This window comes from Embiotoca jacksoni, unplaced genomic scaffold, assembly GCF_022577435.1.
Source record: "Embiotoca jacksoni isolate LCO1_2020_lvr unplaced genomic scaffold, fEmbJac1.0.p SCAF_2, whole genome shotgun sequence".
Classification (NCBI taxonomy): domain Eukaryota; kingdom Metazoa; phylum Chordata; class Actinopteri; family Embiotocidae; genus Embiotoca; species Embiotoca jacksoni.
In genome coordinates, this window is record NW_027185340.1 from 22,763,225 (window position 1) to 22,779,866 (window position 16,642).

General features: G+C 39.9%; 1 protein-coding gene across 1 annotated transcript in view; it reads left to right on the plus strand.

Annotated features, from left to right (window-relative positions):
• Positions 1 to 5,618: 5,618 nt before the first annotated feature.
• The window catches only part of itgav (integrin, alpha V), a 48,562-nt gene continuing 37,538 nt past the window's right edge, over positions 5,619 to 16,642 (plus strand). Inside the window, exons 1-2 of the mRNA XM_069155074.1 lie at positions 5,619 to 6,169; positions 12,362 to 12,492. Coding sequence (XP_069011175.1) covers positions 6,003 to 6,169; positions 12,362 to 12,492 — 298 coding nt within the window. The 5' untranslated portion in view covers positions 5,619 to 6,002. The remainder of the gene's footprint in view (positions 6,170 to 12,361; positions 12,493 to 16,642) is intronic.

The window sequence follows — 16,642 nt, forward strand, 5'->3', positions numbered from 1 at the left end:
ACGTGCATACACGTCATGAGAATACATCTAATAATACATTAACTTATATATATAAAATATCCCTTTACCATAAAGGAAGACTTAGGCTAGAAATTCCCACAGTCTACAATTTTTTTGTACATCCTTCCATCATTCAGCGGCTGCAGCTGAGCTGCTTTCAACCGTGATGATGTGTTTAACTTCATATTTTTCAAAAATGATAATTCTTTCCTCATTTTTAAAATATATCGCTCTGCTGTCAGGACACTTTTCCATGTTTGTGATTGGTCAGATGCTGCAGACACATCCTCTTTTATGTGAACGCGCTTAGAGTCTAAAGCAGAAAGCCTGACAGAGAAAGCTGATCACCACCGTCGTAGTGTTGATTATCTCTGACTGCCAGTTTCCGCTTTGTTGAGCCAGCTCAGGCAAAGAAAGCCTGGGTATGTTGAACTTGCTTTGTAGTACACCCCTCAGGTGGGTGTCGTGCAGGAACACGTTGGAGGGAGTGTTTGGTTTGATCCACAGGCCCAGGGTGCACGTCCAAGCTTACATTGTGTTAGTAGATGTAGGTGAAAGCAGCTGCGAGGCTCCAATTGAGAGGGCACTAGCGAGCCATTTTGTCATGCCCATGCCCGAAACGTATCAGGTGTATGTTCCGCCCTTGTCTGATGCATGTAGCAAGTTTCGTGAGTTTTAGAGCATCCCTTGACCTTGACCAAGTTCAACCTAGCATTGTTCATGAAATTGATTCTGTGCAGCTTAAAGCGTCAGAGTTTATGTTCTTTCATTGAGCACGTTTCAGCTTATAAATTAATCAAGTGAACACAAGTGTAACTACAAAACGGACCATGTTTTTCCTTAACTGTTGAATGTGGAACTGCATGCGTACAAGTTGACAATATGTCAGCATTGTGGTCATAACTTGTTTCTGCTGCCACCGAGCGACCAAAGAAAACAGGAACAAACTTAACCCCAAAACCTTGATTTCACCTGAAGAACCAAGTCTTAATACACAAACAGCTCTTTAAAGGTCCGCTCCAAAGGTAGGGCCTGCCAAAGTGTCCTCACTTTACAAAAATGTCCCCCCCCCCCCATCTAAAGCTCAAATTGGTCCTCATAAAGGAGACGGCACTAAGCTTTACACAACAGTGAAACCAGGCTTACATGCATCTGTGCTCTCCGTGGTACGTAATCTGCAAAGTTATGCCTTCCACAATGTCCATTACACCATCTCCCTCTGCCTTACACAAATACACAGCATGCTATCGCTCCTGTTCATTTCACCGTAACACACTTTTACATACATAATCACAGCATCTAAACCAGGCTTAAATGTTTATCTTAATGCTTTACACCATCATCAGACGTCTAACACTGTATGTATCACACCACCCACCCCCACCCGCCCTTCTCAACCCCACACACAAACACATCGCCTCCCCCCTCTTGTGAATCTCATGGGAGTTCTGCCACACATTCTTGAGAGCACACTTCATTGTAACAGTGATTCAGAGCAGCTCATGGCCAAATAAGACGAAAACTCCTCAGCTCGCTCGCTAGGTCTGCATTTGGGCTGTTCCTGTCCTCGGACATGACTGCCTGTAGATTTATAGACAGTGAAGAAAAGTATTGGGGTGTAACTCTGCGAGAGCTGGATGCATTGTCAAATGCTGATTCGTGTAAAAGATCTCGTAGTTTTGAATGGTAAAACATGTACAGAAACATAAAAGATTATCCCTCAATAAGACAGTATTGCTTGTACTGCTGAAAAAGAGATAATCACATCACATGCAATAACTCCAGATGTATTTTAGGACTTGAATTAGACTTGACCTGGAGTGGCATGTTGTGACTTGGGACTTGACTTGAATGGGGATTTGCCAGTTTAGATTTAGGACTCGTTTTTCCAGACATTGAACAAGACTTGAGACTTTGATTTGACCTGACTTGATTTGCACTAGACTTTGAACTTGGGGGACTTGCCTGTCCTAATTTGGCCTGGACTTGACATGTATTGGTCTGCCCTCAATGTCCTATAATGTTCTTAATTGCACTTGATTGGAGATTTGCTTGTCTTGATTTGTGACTTGACTTGGTACTCTGCAAGAGACTTATGGAACTCTGTTTTCCTGAATTGAAACTTGATGTGGAAATCGTGAGACTCACGTGTCTTAGACCAAGTTGTAAAAGGATGAGTCTGTCTTAAAACAATCGAAAGGTTCCCGTATGAATAATGAAACAGGCCGTGCTTGCTGTATTGATTTGTCTTTTTCAAACAGGCACTGAAGAGGTCAGTTCCCAAATCAGTTTTAATGCAGGGAAACAAAATCCACAGTCCTTTTTTCAGTAAAAAAAAAAAAAAAAAAACATGCAAAGTTGATCTGAAGCAGGTGTAAAGCTTGAGCAGTCTTACTTGGTCAAATCAAGAAAGACTCATCCCAGAGTTAAAATATTTTCGTACAAAATCACCCCTTTTTGTTGCTATACCTCCAGTGCAGCTTAGGAAAAAGATTGTAAACAAAGGGGCACATTTTCCTGTGAATGAATGGGCCCACAAGCTGTTCTAATATCTGTATGGACGCCTGACTTTTTCACCTGAGAGATTTCAAACTTCTAACTTATACTGTTGAGGAAATTATTTTAAAACCTCTCAGGATATAAACTTTATTTTGAAAGGCAGCATGCCGAGACAACTTAAGAGGATAGATAGATAGATAGATAGATAGATAGATAGATAGATAGATAGATAGATAGATAGATAGATAGATAGATAGATAGATAGATAGGTGGGTGGGTGGGTGGGTGGGTGGGTGGGTGGATGGATGGATGGATGGATGGATGGATGGATGGATGGATGGATGGATGGATAGATAGATAGATAGATAGATAGATAGATAGATAGATAGATAGATAGATAGATAGATAGATAGATAGATAGATAGATAGATAGATAGATAGATAGATAGATAGATAGATAGATAGATAGTTACTTTATTAATCCCCAAGGGGGAATGTTTTTGCTCCAGCAGAATTTATAGATACAGGAAATAAATAAAATAACAGAAAACATTTTAAATATAAAAATGCACAGTATATACAATACTATACAATAATGGATGTCTCCATCAGCTCAGTGTCTTGGGGCCCAAAGACATAGCAGGGTCTAAATGTCATTGGAGTGGTTAAGCACAAAGTGAACGGATTAAACAGTATAGAGTAGCCTTCAAGGTTTTCATCATCAGTAACAAAAGAGACAAAGGAAAACCTCCATGCTGTGTTGTCTGTCCACATTGATACAAGTTCAGTTTTCAGAGGTGCAGCTTGTGTATTATTTTGAACTGCAGCAGTTTCTGACACATACAGAAGGTCCTTTTCCTTTTCATTCAAAACGAAACAAATGTATTACAACGGTTACTGCAACTTTTATTGCTATAAATAATATTGTGGGGATTTTTTTTTTTTGACACTGCTGGTTAACATTAGTTGATGCCCCGGAGTGATCCATGACAGTACAGGAAAGGGGACGTGATAATAAAAAAATTCCTTGTCATTGGCGTCGCCTGTCAGTCTCGCAGAAGTGTGCTCCTTGATGCGGCGGGATGAACTTCCTGTTGTGCATCGTGAGTCAGCTGCGTCAAAGCCGACGCAGACAGACTGGAAATAACACAGAGAAACGGTTTGGTCTTCAGAATAAAAGCATGACATGTACTGTCGTGTTTTCACTTGATTTATTGGAGTCCTATTAAAGAATTTAAATAAACTTTAAATCATGAATATGTGTAAATACAAAACACAATTAATTTAGGAACCCAATTATCTGATGTGTGTGTTATAATCCTAACACAAGTTTAAAAAACTGAAAATCACACTGATTAAAAGTCACATTTATCACCAAACAAATAAGATAATAAAGTTTTAAAGTAGTGGAATGGGTCTCTCTGATTTCCTGATGTATTGCAATTTATTCCAGTAAGGAAGTATCAGAAACCAGTGTGTCCCAGTTCAGAGTTAGTATGATGAAGGCCGAATAGATAACCTATATACATTTAGTGGAATTATATTTACCAATATCAGTCTTCTTAATGCGCATTACTAATATTAATTCTGAATAACAGGTTTAGATACGGCAGCACTTTCAGACTTTTGGCTTGAGTCTGAACATTCCTGAAAGTCCAGCTCATACTGTGTGAAAAAAAACAGTCCAGACATCTTTGATGGATTACAGAATGGATTAAGATGCAATCAGCCTGTAAAACAACCTCTCTCTGTGTTCTCAATTATAGAATGTAAACTCCCTCCAACAAATCCCTTGTCCCAGTTTTTACTTCTTTTGTGTTGACATCTTACCCAAGTCACAGAGCCCCAAAAAAAGGCAAATGGTGTTTTAAAAACCGAAAGAGCCATTCAAGCCAACATTAAATTGGCTTTATGTTAAACCTGTTTCCTAATACACACAATGTCTATGGCTTAATTTGAACCCCATGACATAGAATAGCCTTTTTATTTCCAGCTGTCTGTATTGTTATATTTACGTTAAAAATGACTTACTTTCATTCCCTCCAGGAATCAGAATCTAACTTGAGAGCTTGCTGCGAACTATATAAATATTCGTTTAGCATGTCTGAAATAACGGCTGTAACTGTTGGTAAATGTCAAATTAAGGTAAGAAACTGCCCATCAGGACTCCCAGACGGCAGGTGAACATATTGAAATGTCTTGTTTTGTGTCAGCAACAGTCAGTACACCAAAAGTGTTGAATTTATTATCGTATAAAAACTGAAAACAACCAAACATTCACATTAAAAATTCTGCTACTGCATATTTCTGGGTAGTTAACAATTTAATTAGGAAACTAAGCTATCATCAAACTGATAAGTAGGTTTCTCTTAAATGAACAGTGAACAGATCAACTCTTCATTCAGCTCTGCACAGTTTTGGTTGTCTAAGGAAATCATAAAAACTGACATGTACAGTGACGATCTTTCGGGGCCCCAACGACCACTTTTTCCTTCAGGAGGTTAATGTGACCGTGCTTGAATGTAATGCAAATACATGGGATACACAAATGGGTCAGACTACAGCTACCAGTGTGGTTTTTGTTGGTTTTAGCAGCATGTGGGCAGTTTACCCACAAATAAAAATGTGTCTGTTTTACAGTTCCTGTTAATAACCTATTTCCAATTTTATTATTTTGAGACATACAAAAAAGTAGTAACTGAGAACATGTTTTGACTGTTGGTTGTTTCACAGTTTACGAAATCATCCTCAGTTTGTACCCATTATCTATTGCAGGATATTTGTGTCACAAAGCTAATTCCTCTAAAAGTTAAATTTGTCAAATTTGAAAAAAAACAGGGGGTTGTTTGAAAAAAAAAATTAAATATGCTCTGATGACATTGATGAAAAACTAAAATAGTATATTAAAGTTGCAGAATAAAAAGCCTGCACTATTTTTGTTTGACTAAAATACGTCCCAGTCACTGAGTGAGGTTGAAAGATCATCACCAAAACATCTCCCACACCCAGCAGTGATGCTTTAGTTTTGAAAGGATTTATCCGGATGTTGGTTAGTTGGGTTTTCATGTGAATTATCTTGACTTTAGCTGGTTGGGAGAAGCGAGCGCTGACACACTTCCACACAGACATCCTCCACGATCAGTCGCGGCCTCCCAAGGCTCGTTTCCGCAATTCTTCGGTTATAATCGGCCAAAACAGGCAAACGAACCGCCGGCGAGAACCGGGCTGACTCGAGGCTCCGTGCTGCCGCCTCGCTCGCTCTTTAACGGTCGGTAGCTCCGGTCCGAGCCGGGAATATCTTTTATTTAACACTTACATGACGACTTGTTCCCTGTGCGGCTGCGGGGGAGAGCTCCTGTTTGGAGGGCTGATATTTTGAGGCAGTTTGAAGTGACACTGTGGGTGGAGACGAACCACAGGACGTCGAGCGAGATAACGAAGCGAAAGCATCTCCCTCGTCGGTGTTTTGCCGGGTGAAGCCGCGGAGGTCTCCAGCAGCAGCCATGGCAGGAGGACGGACAGCTGTCGGGCTGCTCGCCCTGGTGTGTTTGCACTTCCACCGCAGCGGCTCCTTCAACCTGGATGTGGACAAACCCTCCGTGTACTCCGGACCCGAGGGGAGCTACTTCGGCTTCTCGGTGGACTTCTTTAAGCCCTCGAACGACCCAAAGTAAGGTTTTTCTCACAGTACATAGAGATGATGATGATACTAGAGGATGGACGTCTATCCCTTAATACAACTTTTTTTAATTTTTTTTTTTTTTTTACCTCAAACAGGTTTATTCTCAGTTATTATATTAGTTTATATATGTGTTTACTCACGTACTGCACTTAAGTGCAAGTTTGAAGTACTTGTACTTTTCTTGAGTCTTTGCATTACTTTATATAAATAGTCAACTACACTTTAGGGGGGAGTATTGCACTTTTTACTCTACTACATTTATATGACAGCTTTAGTTACTGTTAAGATTCAAGTTCCAGATCAAATACATGTGTTTAGTTTATAAATCAACCCACTGTTAAAGATGAAACCAGTGTTTTCCCTCTTTGGTTTGTAATTCCTCTACATAAACACACCATCAACTTGTGTCTTCTTGGCACTACCACCCAAAAAAAAAAAGAACGTATGAAAAATTTATCAAAATTTTTGCATCAGAAGTCTGTCTCCTCTCCCATTAATCTGGCGACTCTTTCGAGTTGGGAACCATTGCAGAATATAAATGAGTGAAAACCTGCTCCACCTGGAGCGGCCACACAAATGCATCTCATGCTCTCTGCTGTTGTGTCAGTGTTAACAAATGATCACTGCAAATGAAGCAGTTAAAACGTGATCAGCTAAAACAGTTAGATATACATGCATGGTGGATTGATGCATCAGCATGTAATATTATATCGCATGATAATTTCTCAATAAATAATATATATTTAAATCATATTTAAGTAGTACAGGTTGGTTGCAGATCGTTTTAAAAAGACTTCAAAATGACATTACGTCCTTAAATCCACCTTTCAAAGGTCTTAAAAATACAACAGACATGACAGATGGAAACACTGGTCAACATTTTTCTCTCCTTTCTGATAAAATATATATATATAGTGGTGTGAAAAAGTGTTTGCCCACTTCCTGATTTCTTATTTTTTTTTGCATGTTTGTCACACTGTGAAAAAGTGTTTGCCCCCTTCCTGATTTCTTATTTTTTTGTATGTCTGTCACACTTAAATGTTTCAGATCATCAAACAAATTTAAATACTAGTCAAACACAAAATGCAGTTTTTAAATGAAGGTTTTTATTATTAAGGGAGAAACAAAATCCAAACCCACATGGCCCTTTGTGAAAAAGTGTTTGCCCCCTAAACCTAATAACTGGCTGGGCCACCCTCAGCAGCAACAACTGCAATCAAGCGTTTGCAATAACTTCCAAAGAGTCTTTTCCAGCTGTGGAGGAATGTTGGCCGACTCATCTTTACAGAGTTGTTGTAGTAATTCAGACACATTGGAGGGTTTTCCAGCACCAACCTCCTTTTTAAGGTCATGCCACAGCATCTCAATAGGATTCAGGTCAGGACTTTGACGAGGCCACTCCAAAGTCTTCATTTTGTTTTTCTTCAACCATTCAGAGGTGGACTTGCTGGTGTGTTTTGGATCATTGTCCTGCTGCAGAACCCAAGTTTGCTTCAGCTTGAGGTCACGAACAGACGGCCGGACGTTCTCCTTCAGGATGTTTTGGTAGACGGTAGAATTCATGGTTCCATTTATCACAGCAAGTCTTCCAGGTCCTGAAGCAGCAAAACAGCCCCAGACCATCACACTACCACCACCACATTTTACTGTTGGTATGATGTTCTTGTTCTGAAATGTGGTGTTACTTTTACGTCAGATGTAACGGGACACACACCTTCCAAAAAGTTCAACTTTTGTCTCGTCAGTCCACAGAGTATTTTCCCAAAAGTCTCGGGGATCATCAAGATGTTTTCTGGCAAAAATGAGACGAGCCTTAATGTTGTTTTTGCTCAGCGGTGGTTTTGGTCTTTGAACTCTGCCATGCAGCCATTTCTGCCGAGTCTCTTTCTTATGGTGGAGTCATGAATACTGACCTTAACTGAGGCAAGTGAGGCCTGCAGTTCTTTGGATGTTGTTGTGGGGTCTTTTGTGACCTCTCGGATGAGTCGTCGCTGCTCTCTTGGGGTAATTTTGGTCGGCCGGCCGCTCCTGGGAAGGTTCACCACTGTTCCATGTTTTCTCCATTTGTGGATAATGGTTCTCACTGTGGTTCTCTGGAGTCCCAAAGCTTTAGAAATGGCTTTAGAACCTTTTCCAGACTGATAGATCTCAATTACTTTCTTTCTCATTTGTTCCTGAATTTCTTTGGATCTCAGCATGATGTCTAGCTTTTGAGGATCTTTTGGTCTCCTTCACTTTGTCAGGCAGGTCCTATTTAAGTGGCTTCTTGATTGAGAACAGGTGTGTCAGTAATCAGGCCTGGGTGTGGCTAGAGAAATTGAACTCAGGTGTGATAAACCACAGTTAAGTTATATTCTAACAGGAGGGGCAAACAGTTTTTCACACAGGGCCATGTGGGTTTGGATTTTCTTTTCTCCCTTAATAATAAAAACCTTCATTTAAAAACTGCATTTTGTGTTTACTTGTGTTATCTTTCACTAATATTTAAATTTGTTTTATGATCTGAAACATTTAAGTGTGACAAACATGCAAAAAAATTGGAAATCAGGAAGGGGGCAAACACTTTTTCACACCACTGTATACAGAAAATTAATTTAGCAAGAAAATAATCAACAGATTTATCAATAATGCAAATAATCCAGAATTTCAGGTCTACATCCAGTTATTTAAGTCTATATTTGTATAATCAAAGCCTTTCATATCATAAAGAGGAAGATTTAGTCCCAAAACCTTACCTATGCTCCACAGTGTGTGTCAATTAAAGGTGTATCTAAAAAGTGTCTTCCCTAAACTTGTGATCTTAAGGGAAGACTGAGCAATGCAAAGTGATTTAAGGAAGCCTGATATCATATTAAGTTAAGTGTTTACAGAATAAAAGATGATTAAATGTGTCTGAAGTTATTGTTTCCACTCTGTAAGGTTATGGCATGCAGCGTGTGAAACATTTTTTGAACGGCCACATTTCTGTGGTCTCTGCTCATGTTTCCTGTTATAGTTACATTATGTTTTATCGGATAGAAAAAAATGTCTCCAACACTGTTCAGCAGAGTCCCCAAAGCAGCTTTTAAAACACGTCTCTGTTGCACAGTAATGAGTTTACAGTTTACCTGTTATTTCTGTGTGGTTCAAAGCATTTGGCCCATCACACATAAATACAAAACACAGCTATTTATCAGACATAGAAAACACAATCCTGTAGCACAAAGTAAACCAGAAGAATAGTAAAAGAAAGGGAAAAAAAGATACAAGACTTAATCCTTATTTTATCCGGCTTTTCGAATGTGTTTACTTGGTTCAGTCTTTGTGCATTGTCCATGTTTAAAAAGCAGATTGCTGGCTTTATTCTGCTAAAAATAAACTGAGTGGCACTCAGTAAAATACATTTTCACTGGAAATAATCTCGTTCAAGCAGCACTGTTCTGTTGACATGTTTTGACGCCATAATCTTGTCTTTTAACTTCCTGTCTGCATCAGACATGTCAACACTGTGAACTTTCGGGTAAATTGACATTCTCTTTTTGTGATAACCTCGCGCCTGCATTGTCTGCAAATATGTGAAAATGACAGACTTTCCTTAACAGAAGTCTGACAAACAACCCCTGCCATTTAGTGACGCTAAGTAAATCAGAGCTGAAATCCACTTTGAATGCTACCATTATAATCGTCATGGTGACTGATATGAACATATTTTTAGTTTTAATAATATGATATCAGAACAGAAGCTGTCTGAAGGTGTCAAGCTAACAAGCTAATTATACAAATGCTATTATCGATAAACTATTCATTATATTTTGTAGTTGGGTGAAAAGTGTGAAATCAGGTTTGGTGAGAGTTTGTGGCAGCCGATGAATAATGTTAAGTCGAGTTATTAACAATAACCTGCGTCATTGAATTGATAAGTTCAGCATCGAGGATCTGGAGATTTTTCACTTTCAAACATGAAGCTGATGGAAAACACAGTTAGCATGTTGAGCTCTGTGTAGGCTAGTTCATGCTTTTGTATGAAATTATAGAGCCCCACCATTACTGCATTTTTGGGGTTGATGCCTTTCAGGACATTAGGGCGTAAAACAATTTCTATATCGATATATCATCTGATGTTATTTATGTATTTATAGACAGTCTAAACATGCATTTTTTTTGCATTATTTCAGGCAGGATATTTCACAATAAACTTCACTAGGAATTGAATAACTATATATAATGTACGTGCGTGACAGGCCAGTATCGGCCAATTAAATCGACTGGCCTATATATCAGTCGGGCTCGACCCAACATGGTCTGTGTTCATCAGATATCTGCAGTGGATGTTGTCGTGTCCGTCTTCGTGAAACTCGTTCCAGCTTTGAGAAACTCGGCTGTATGAACCAATCAGGACTCACACTGACGGAAGTTTAACAACGCAGACAAGCAGGAAAATAAGACCGTTGTAAGTGGTGGTATTGATCGCTTGATTTGCTGTTTTCCAGTTGTCCAGTTTTCCACTGACTGCTTCCTGACAGGCTACAAAATCACAACGTCAGTCAATGAAACCGCTCCAGCGTTAATGAGTCGGTGTCCTGTGAACATGACGGCGTGTCAACAGAGTTGTAGCTCCACGAAGTGAAAACGTTTTCTCTAGTGACTCGTAATCTACTGAACGGCTCTTTCTTTTTAAACCCTGTTTCACTCTGCAGTTGGAACAAGCCTCTGTGAACAAAGACTTCCTGTTCTGAACGCAGATGAAAACTGTTTCCAACAACATCTCTCCACGCAGCCAAATCCTGTTTTACATTCCAGAGCAGCGCTAGATTTTACTCCAAGATGTGATAAATTCATAACGATACAGCGTAACATCTCTATGTTTAGTCATATCCAGAGCTTAAATCAGAAGTGACTCATTTTATGTCAATTGATGGATCAAAGAATCAACTTGTTGTTTCAGCACTGATGTTGATTTGAACCGATTATCTGATCTGCTGCTCGTATGTTCAGCAGCCTGCCCTGGTGATATTTTGGAGGAGCACTCGGAGAGGCAAAGCCACGGCTCTGTGGTCTTTAAAGGGACACTCCGCCATTTTTACATCTAAAGAAGCAGTCATAGGTGTTACTGCTCAGCCTATGGAGGCAGCGGGAGAGTGTCTGAAGTCACAGGGAGACACTGTTACCCCCCCAGGAAGTCCCAGCAGCAGATGTTGCTGACCTTAGGAGTGACACCGGGGGATTTTCCTTTGTTGTTTGCGGTGAATTTGTTTCCCGGGGTCACGCTGAGTTCAACACCGAGTTCAACTGTGATGTGCCGAGTTGTCTGAGGGAAAAGATTCGGTGCAAGCAACCTGAACTGTGGCGCGATGGCACTTGTGCTGTACAGCATGGCACTGCGCCGACACCCCTACTCGCCGTATGTGGCTCCCTGCGACTGTCCTCTGTCCTTTCAAAACTTTTACACAGGATTCAATGTGCGCTCGCTGCTCAAGTTTCAGGTCCGTGGTGAAATCCCAAATGTGCATGTAGCATCGGTCAGAAACACGCGTGTAACTCAGGTCGTGATGCTGTTTAAGGGAAAGGTACAAACGTTATTGCATCCCGCTGTTGTGTGTCGGGATATAAATGATCAGTCTCAGAACTTGTTGGTTGCCCCTGAAAGAACTTTCTGAAAGTACAGTAAAACTTTATCGCTGGTGCTTGCAGTGCTGAACGTTGCTAATTGGTCAGATATGCTGCCGTTTTATACCAACTTTTTTTGATTAACCTGCAACTTCAAGCACGTTTATTTTCGTTTTCTTTTTTCATTGTCTTTCGACACAACATCATGAAGCTACAGAGGAAATCCTACGGGACAAGGATTGATGATGAACTCCAGGCCGTAGGTTATGATATGTTCTACCAGAAAAAAAGACATAGTCTAGCAGTTGTTGCTTTTAGAAAACAAAATTGCTGACTAATTTGTTCATGGGACTTTTTAGACTTGGGTGAAAACGCAGATAACAAAGTGCTAAAGGATCAGTTACTGTCACCTCAGTTCAATCAGACATCCGGATGCACCTCTTTATCAACTGGCACCATATGTGGCCTTTTTGCATGATTCAGTGCCTTTTTTTGTTTTCTGTTATGAAACGGCTTCTCCTCTCCTCTCCTCTCCTCTCCTCTCCTCTCCTCTCCTCTCCTCTCCTCTCCTCTCCTCTCCTCTCCTCTCCTCAGTACGGGCGTTCTGATTGGAGCTCCCCGGGCCAACGCGTCGTCGTCGGGCAGCGTCACGGAGAGAGGAGCGGTGTACCGCTGCCCCTGGAGGAGATCCTCCGCCTGCCAGGAGCTGCAGTTCGACATCTCAGGTACAACAAACGCCCACTGATGCTTTACGTTTGTGGGTCTGTGAAGACATGCTGGGAAGTAAATGTGAATGTCTTTTCTCTTCTGTTACCAGACAGAGGACTTAATAATAGTTAGTTTCCGCTGTGTGAGTCGGCTCGGTCCAGACTTGTGAATTGCTCACATTAAAACCGTGACCTTGACAGTGAGCTAATACTTTGCTTTTATGTGGCCGCTTCACAATAAAAGCCTCTGTGTGCTGTAAGTGTGTAAATGTGAAGCAGCAGCAGGAAATGTGTTAGAACCTGACCAAATAGCTTTGATGTCATCTAGTTTAGAAAAATGCTTTGTTATTTAGTTCCATAAATTAGTTGCTTAGGATACATCTACACTAAAATACTTTTGCATTAAAATGCATATTATGCAACATACATTAAAACACCTTTTTTCACTGTTTCCAAACTAGTTTTTGGTCACACACATCTGAGTAAGTCAAGACTGGAGGCGCCGCCTTGCTAACATCTACTGATAGCATGCTTTTGAGGCGTTTAGGGAACATCAGTAAATTGTAGCGTCCATATATAACCTGGGTTACAATCTTTACAAGGTTTGTACTGTGATTTGTGAAGTCATTTCTTTTTGTTGAATTGGATTTAATTTAATATCTAACAAATTAACGTTTTTTAAAGGCTCACCAGCCCTAATTAGCAGTAGAGTGAAGTTCAAATCACAAACAGCAACGCTGGCTTCCACACATCGGTTCCTCTCAATCCCTTCTGTGTGTGAAGGCAATCTACCTATCCGATTATTTAAACTGTAAAAAGTGCTTTGCAGGAGTTGCTAATAAGTAACAAAATGCTGATAGGACAGTTTGTCACTGAAATCCACTTGGTCGTGTTCATTTCTAATCAGAGACCATTGCAGCTTTCACAGTTTGCAATAGCAGTGTGTCATTAACTGGATACTGAGGGCCTCATGTCAGGACACATTCAGGAATGTGTGGTAAAGCAGGAGGAGTGTGGACTCGTCTGTGGATTGTGTCTGTAGGCAAACTTCTGTTCCTGCTCTTCTGTGTATTCATAGTGCAAACATCTCTCTCCAGCAGTGATAATAAAGGTGTCTCCTCCTTTTATTTTGAAAGGAGTCTGGCGCAGAGGATTACTCTGGCTTCACTGTTTCACTGTAAATATTATTACAGTGACATTTACACTTTGTTGATAACGTGAGCGGCCTTCCTATTACTGGCTTCATAGACTCCGTCAAACCAGCAGTGAATCCATGTTAATCGATCGCTGTGTTTAGCCTAAGTGTGGCAGTAATAAAATGTACTCTGATACTGTATGTGCACAAAAACAAAGTGCAATCCTTTACAACTGGAATGTAATTCTCAAGAATACATATCCCATAAACCCACGCAACAAACCTCAACTTTTCACAGATGTTCTCTGTTTAGTTAGCCTCCCTCTGACGCTACTACGAGGACGAAAGATAAGACTGATTATGTTTGCAAAGTGAGATAACTACTCTGCAATGCAGTAGTTAACAAACATTTCAGACTTGTGTAAATATTGACAACATTTGAGGAAAAAGATGCATATTTGCAGAAGTTCTCCGCAAATAAGAGGGAAACTGTCAACACTTTGTTTGGACATCAACAGTGCAACATGTCTAGTTGAGAACTTGTGTCATTTCTGATTTCGCTCTACTTCCAGTGTTACACTGTATTCTGTAGCATTACATGCCAAACATCACCCACTTAATGAAGTGGAATTGCTTTCTATTCTCTTGTGGTGCTGTTGTACTGGTCTGCATTATATTGACAGGTGTTTCTAATTTGTTGTCTTTACCATTCGTAAATATACACGAGATTGGAAAGAGTAACACCTCTGAATGTAATGCAGGCCAGTAGAGCGGCACTGTTTTGGAGTTTGGAGAGTACAGGGAGTGAATTCAGCTGCTTTATTGCTGGTTCATCACCGTCTCGCTGGGTGTGGACAATATTGCCTCACAATAAAGATTCAGCTCAGATAATCAGGTTGTGCACAAAGTATGAAAGGTAATATTTCAAAACACGTTTGATCCTCCAGTGAAACACAGCAGCTGCATTATTTCTGCACCACTGATGACTACACTCACTGACAGACAGGACTTGTAGATTTCCTAACCAACCCAAACTGATATACGACTTCTGCCGGCTGCCTTTATTTAGTTTTTAAGAGAAGGGGCTGTATTTACATCATCTAATCACACAGTCTAAAGCAAACCGTACATTTAGGGTGTTTAGAAATTCACTATTGCAAGTTTAACGTCAAAATATCTCAGTGCAGAATAAGGCGCGTGGTTCAAAGGGGTTGAACTCAGTATGTTAATCAATCACAGGTGCGTTTGGGTGTGGCGTGAAATAAACAGTGTCATCTGCCGTTCCCTTTAAGAGCCAGGTGTGCTTGCATCTCGGTGGATTTGCCAAGTAGTTGGAAAGAACTCTTCTCTGCAGAGGAAACACATCTTCTTGTAAACAGATTGATGAAAACAATAATAGTCTTTCGTATTACAATCTTTTTATTTTTTGTATTTTTCATGTTTATGCACTGCGGTTCCCTATATTTGTAAAAAGTGTGTTGTGCACCCGTAGACGGATATTACCATCTCAATAGTGCTCCCTTAGAAAAAACACTAAAATACTGCACCATTGCCGAGGCACCACTTGATGGTCAATTGTGTAATAGCTTTCAGAGATAACCATGCGCCTGACCGCACCTCATTTTAAGACCAACATGCTCATGAGAGTTCCGATAGGCACCGGTACATCTGCTATTTAAACAGCGTGAGTATTGCATAAGAGAACAACAGCGACGCTCTGATACTAGCAAATACACCTGTGTTAGCTGCTTTGCGCCAAGCATAGACCCCTCGCTGTCACTGTTGAAGTCAAATGTTTTTCTTGTGTTATATATTCTGCAAACTTAAGTGCAAAGAAATCCAAAACTTCCAGTGAAAACGGGAAACTGACTTCCAGAAAACACCGAGCACAGCAGAATAAAGGCCAGGTGGTGATGTCATTCTTATCTTTGGGGCAACTCGGTTCATGTTGCAGGAACTGACAGGTTCCCTGATGATGATTCTGATGAAGATGTGCTGACTAGCCCCGAAGGGACAAAGAAAGTTATTTTTGCTGTGTTGTAACTGGTGCAGGTTCAGATTCTGTCTGTATTGTACGACATGTGAAGAAGTAGAACTGCATCTTGTTAAGTTCTTAGAAGCACAAAGTGTCTTCATCCACACGTTTGACCACAAAACAAACCTAGTAAAAATGCAGCAATTTGAAAAGTTATTGAAGTAACTCAAAAAATATTTAATTATCTATAAAAGCGAAATGAAAGTGCAATGGAAACAGAGTAAGTGAATACATAATTTACACAAAGCATGTGACCTCAACATTTACATCAACAATGTAAAGATGAGATGTAAAAACATCAGATCAGATTTTTACCTGGCTCTCCTTCAGTTATCTTGTCTGTGATGCTTCTTCTGCTTCAATGGCACCCAATTGGAGAAATAAGCTTAATATTCACATAATATTAGGAAGTAATAATTCACATTTTATTTTGCTGATTTTTCCTGACATTTAGTTAAAATTTTCTCTCCATTTAGATGAAAGCTCAGTTGTTGTCTGTTCCACTGAATTGTATTAAGCTTTTTTTCTTGAACCTCCGATAACAATCTCAGTAGATTAAAACATAGCATATTATTTATTGTAAACAACTATTTCATTACAGTGAGGGAACTAAAACTGGATTTAAAAACAATCTAGTAAAAAGTGTAAAAATGTGACCTTCAAACTACATAATATATAATATAAAATAGTTATACATATATAATACATACACATAAACATGAAAACAATGGAGTCATCGTTCTGTTCACTCAGCCATGTAATACAAAAAGCAAGCTCGTATGAAGTAACTGGCTGTGATTATAGACATCTACACAGACAAGTTGGCCACAAAGCTAAAGTTCAACCTTGCTTCTTCAGTTCAGTTTTTTCTTTGCCAAACTGCACAACTGACTAGACTTATTACAAACAGAAATGACTTAGTTTTCCTTTGCTTCTATTTACTGTTAATTCTTCGGGGTATGTGTATTAAACATATTTTTGCTTCAAGTGGAACAACA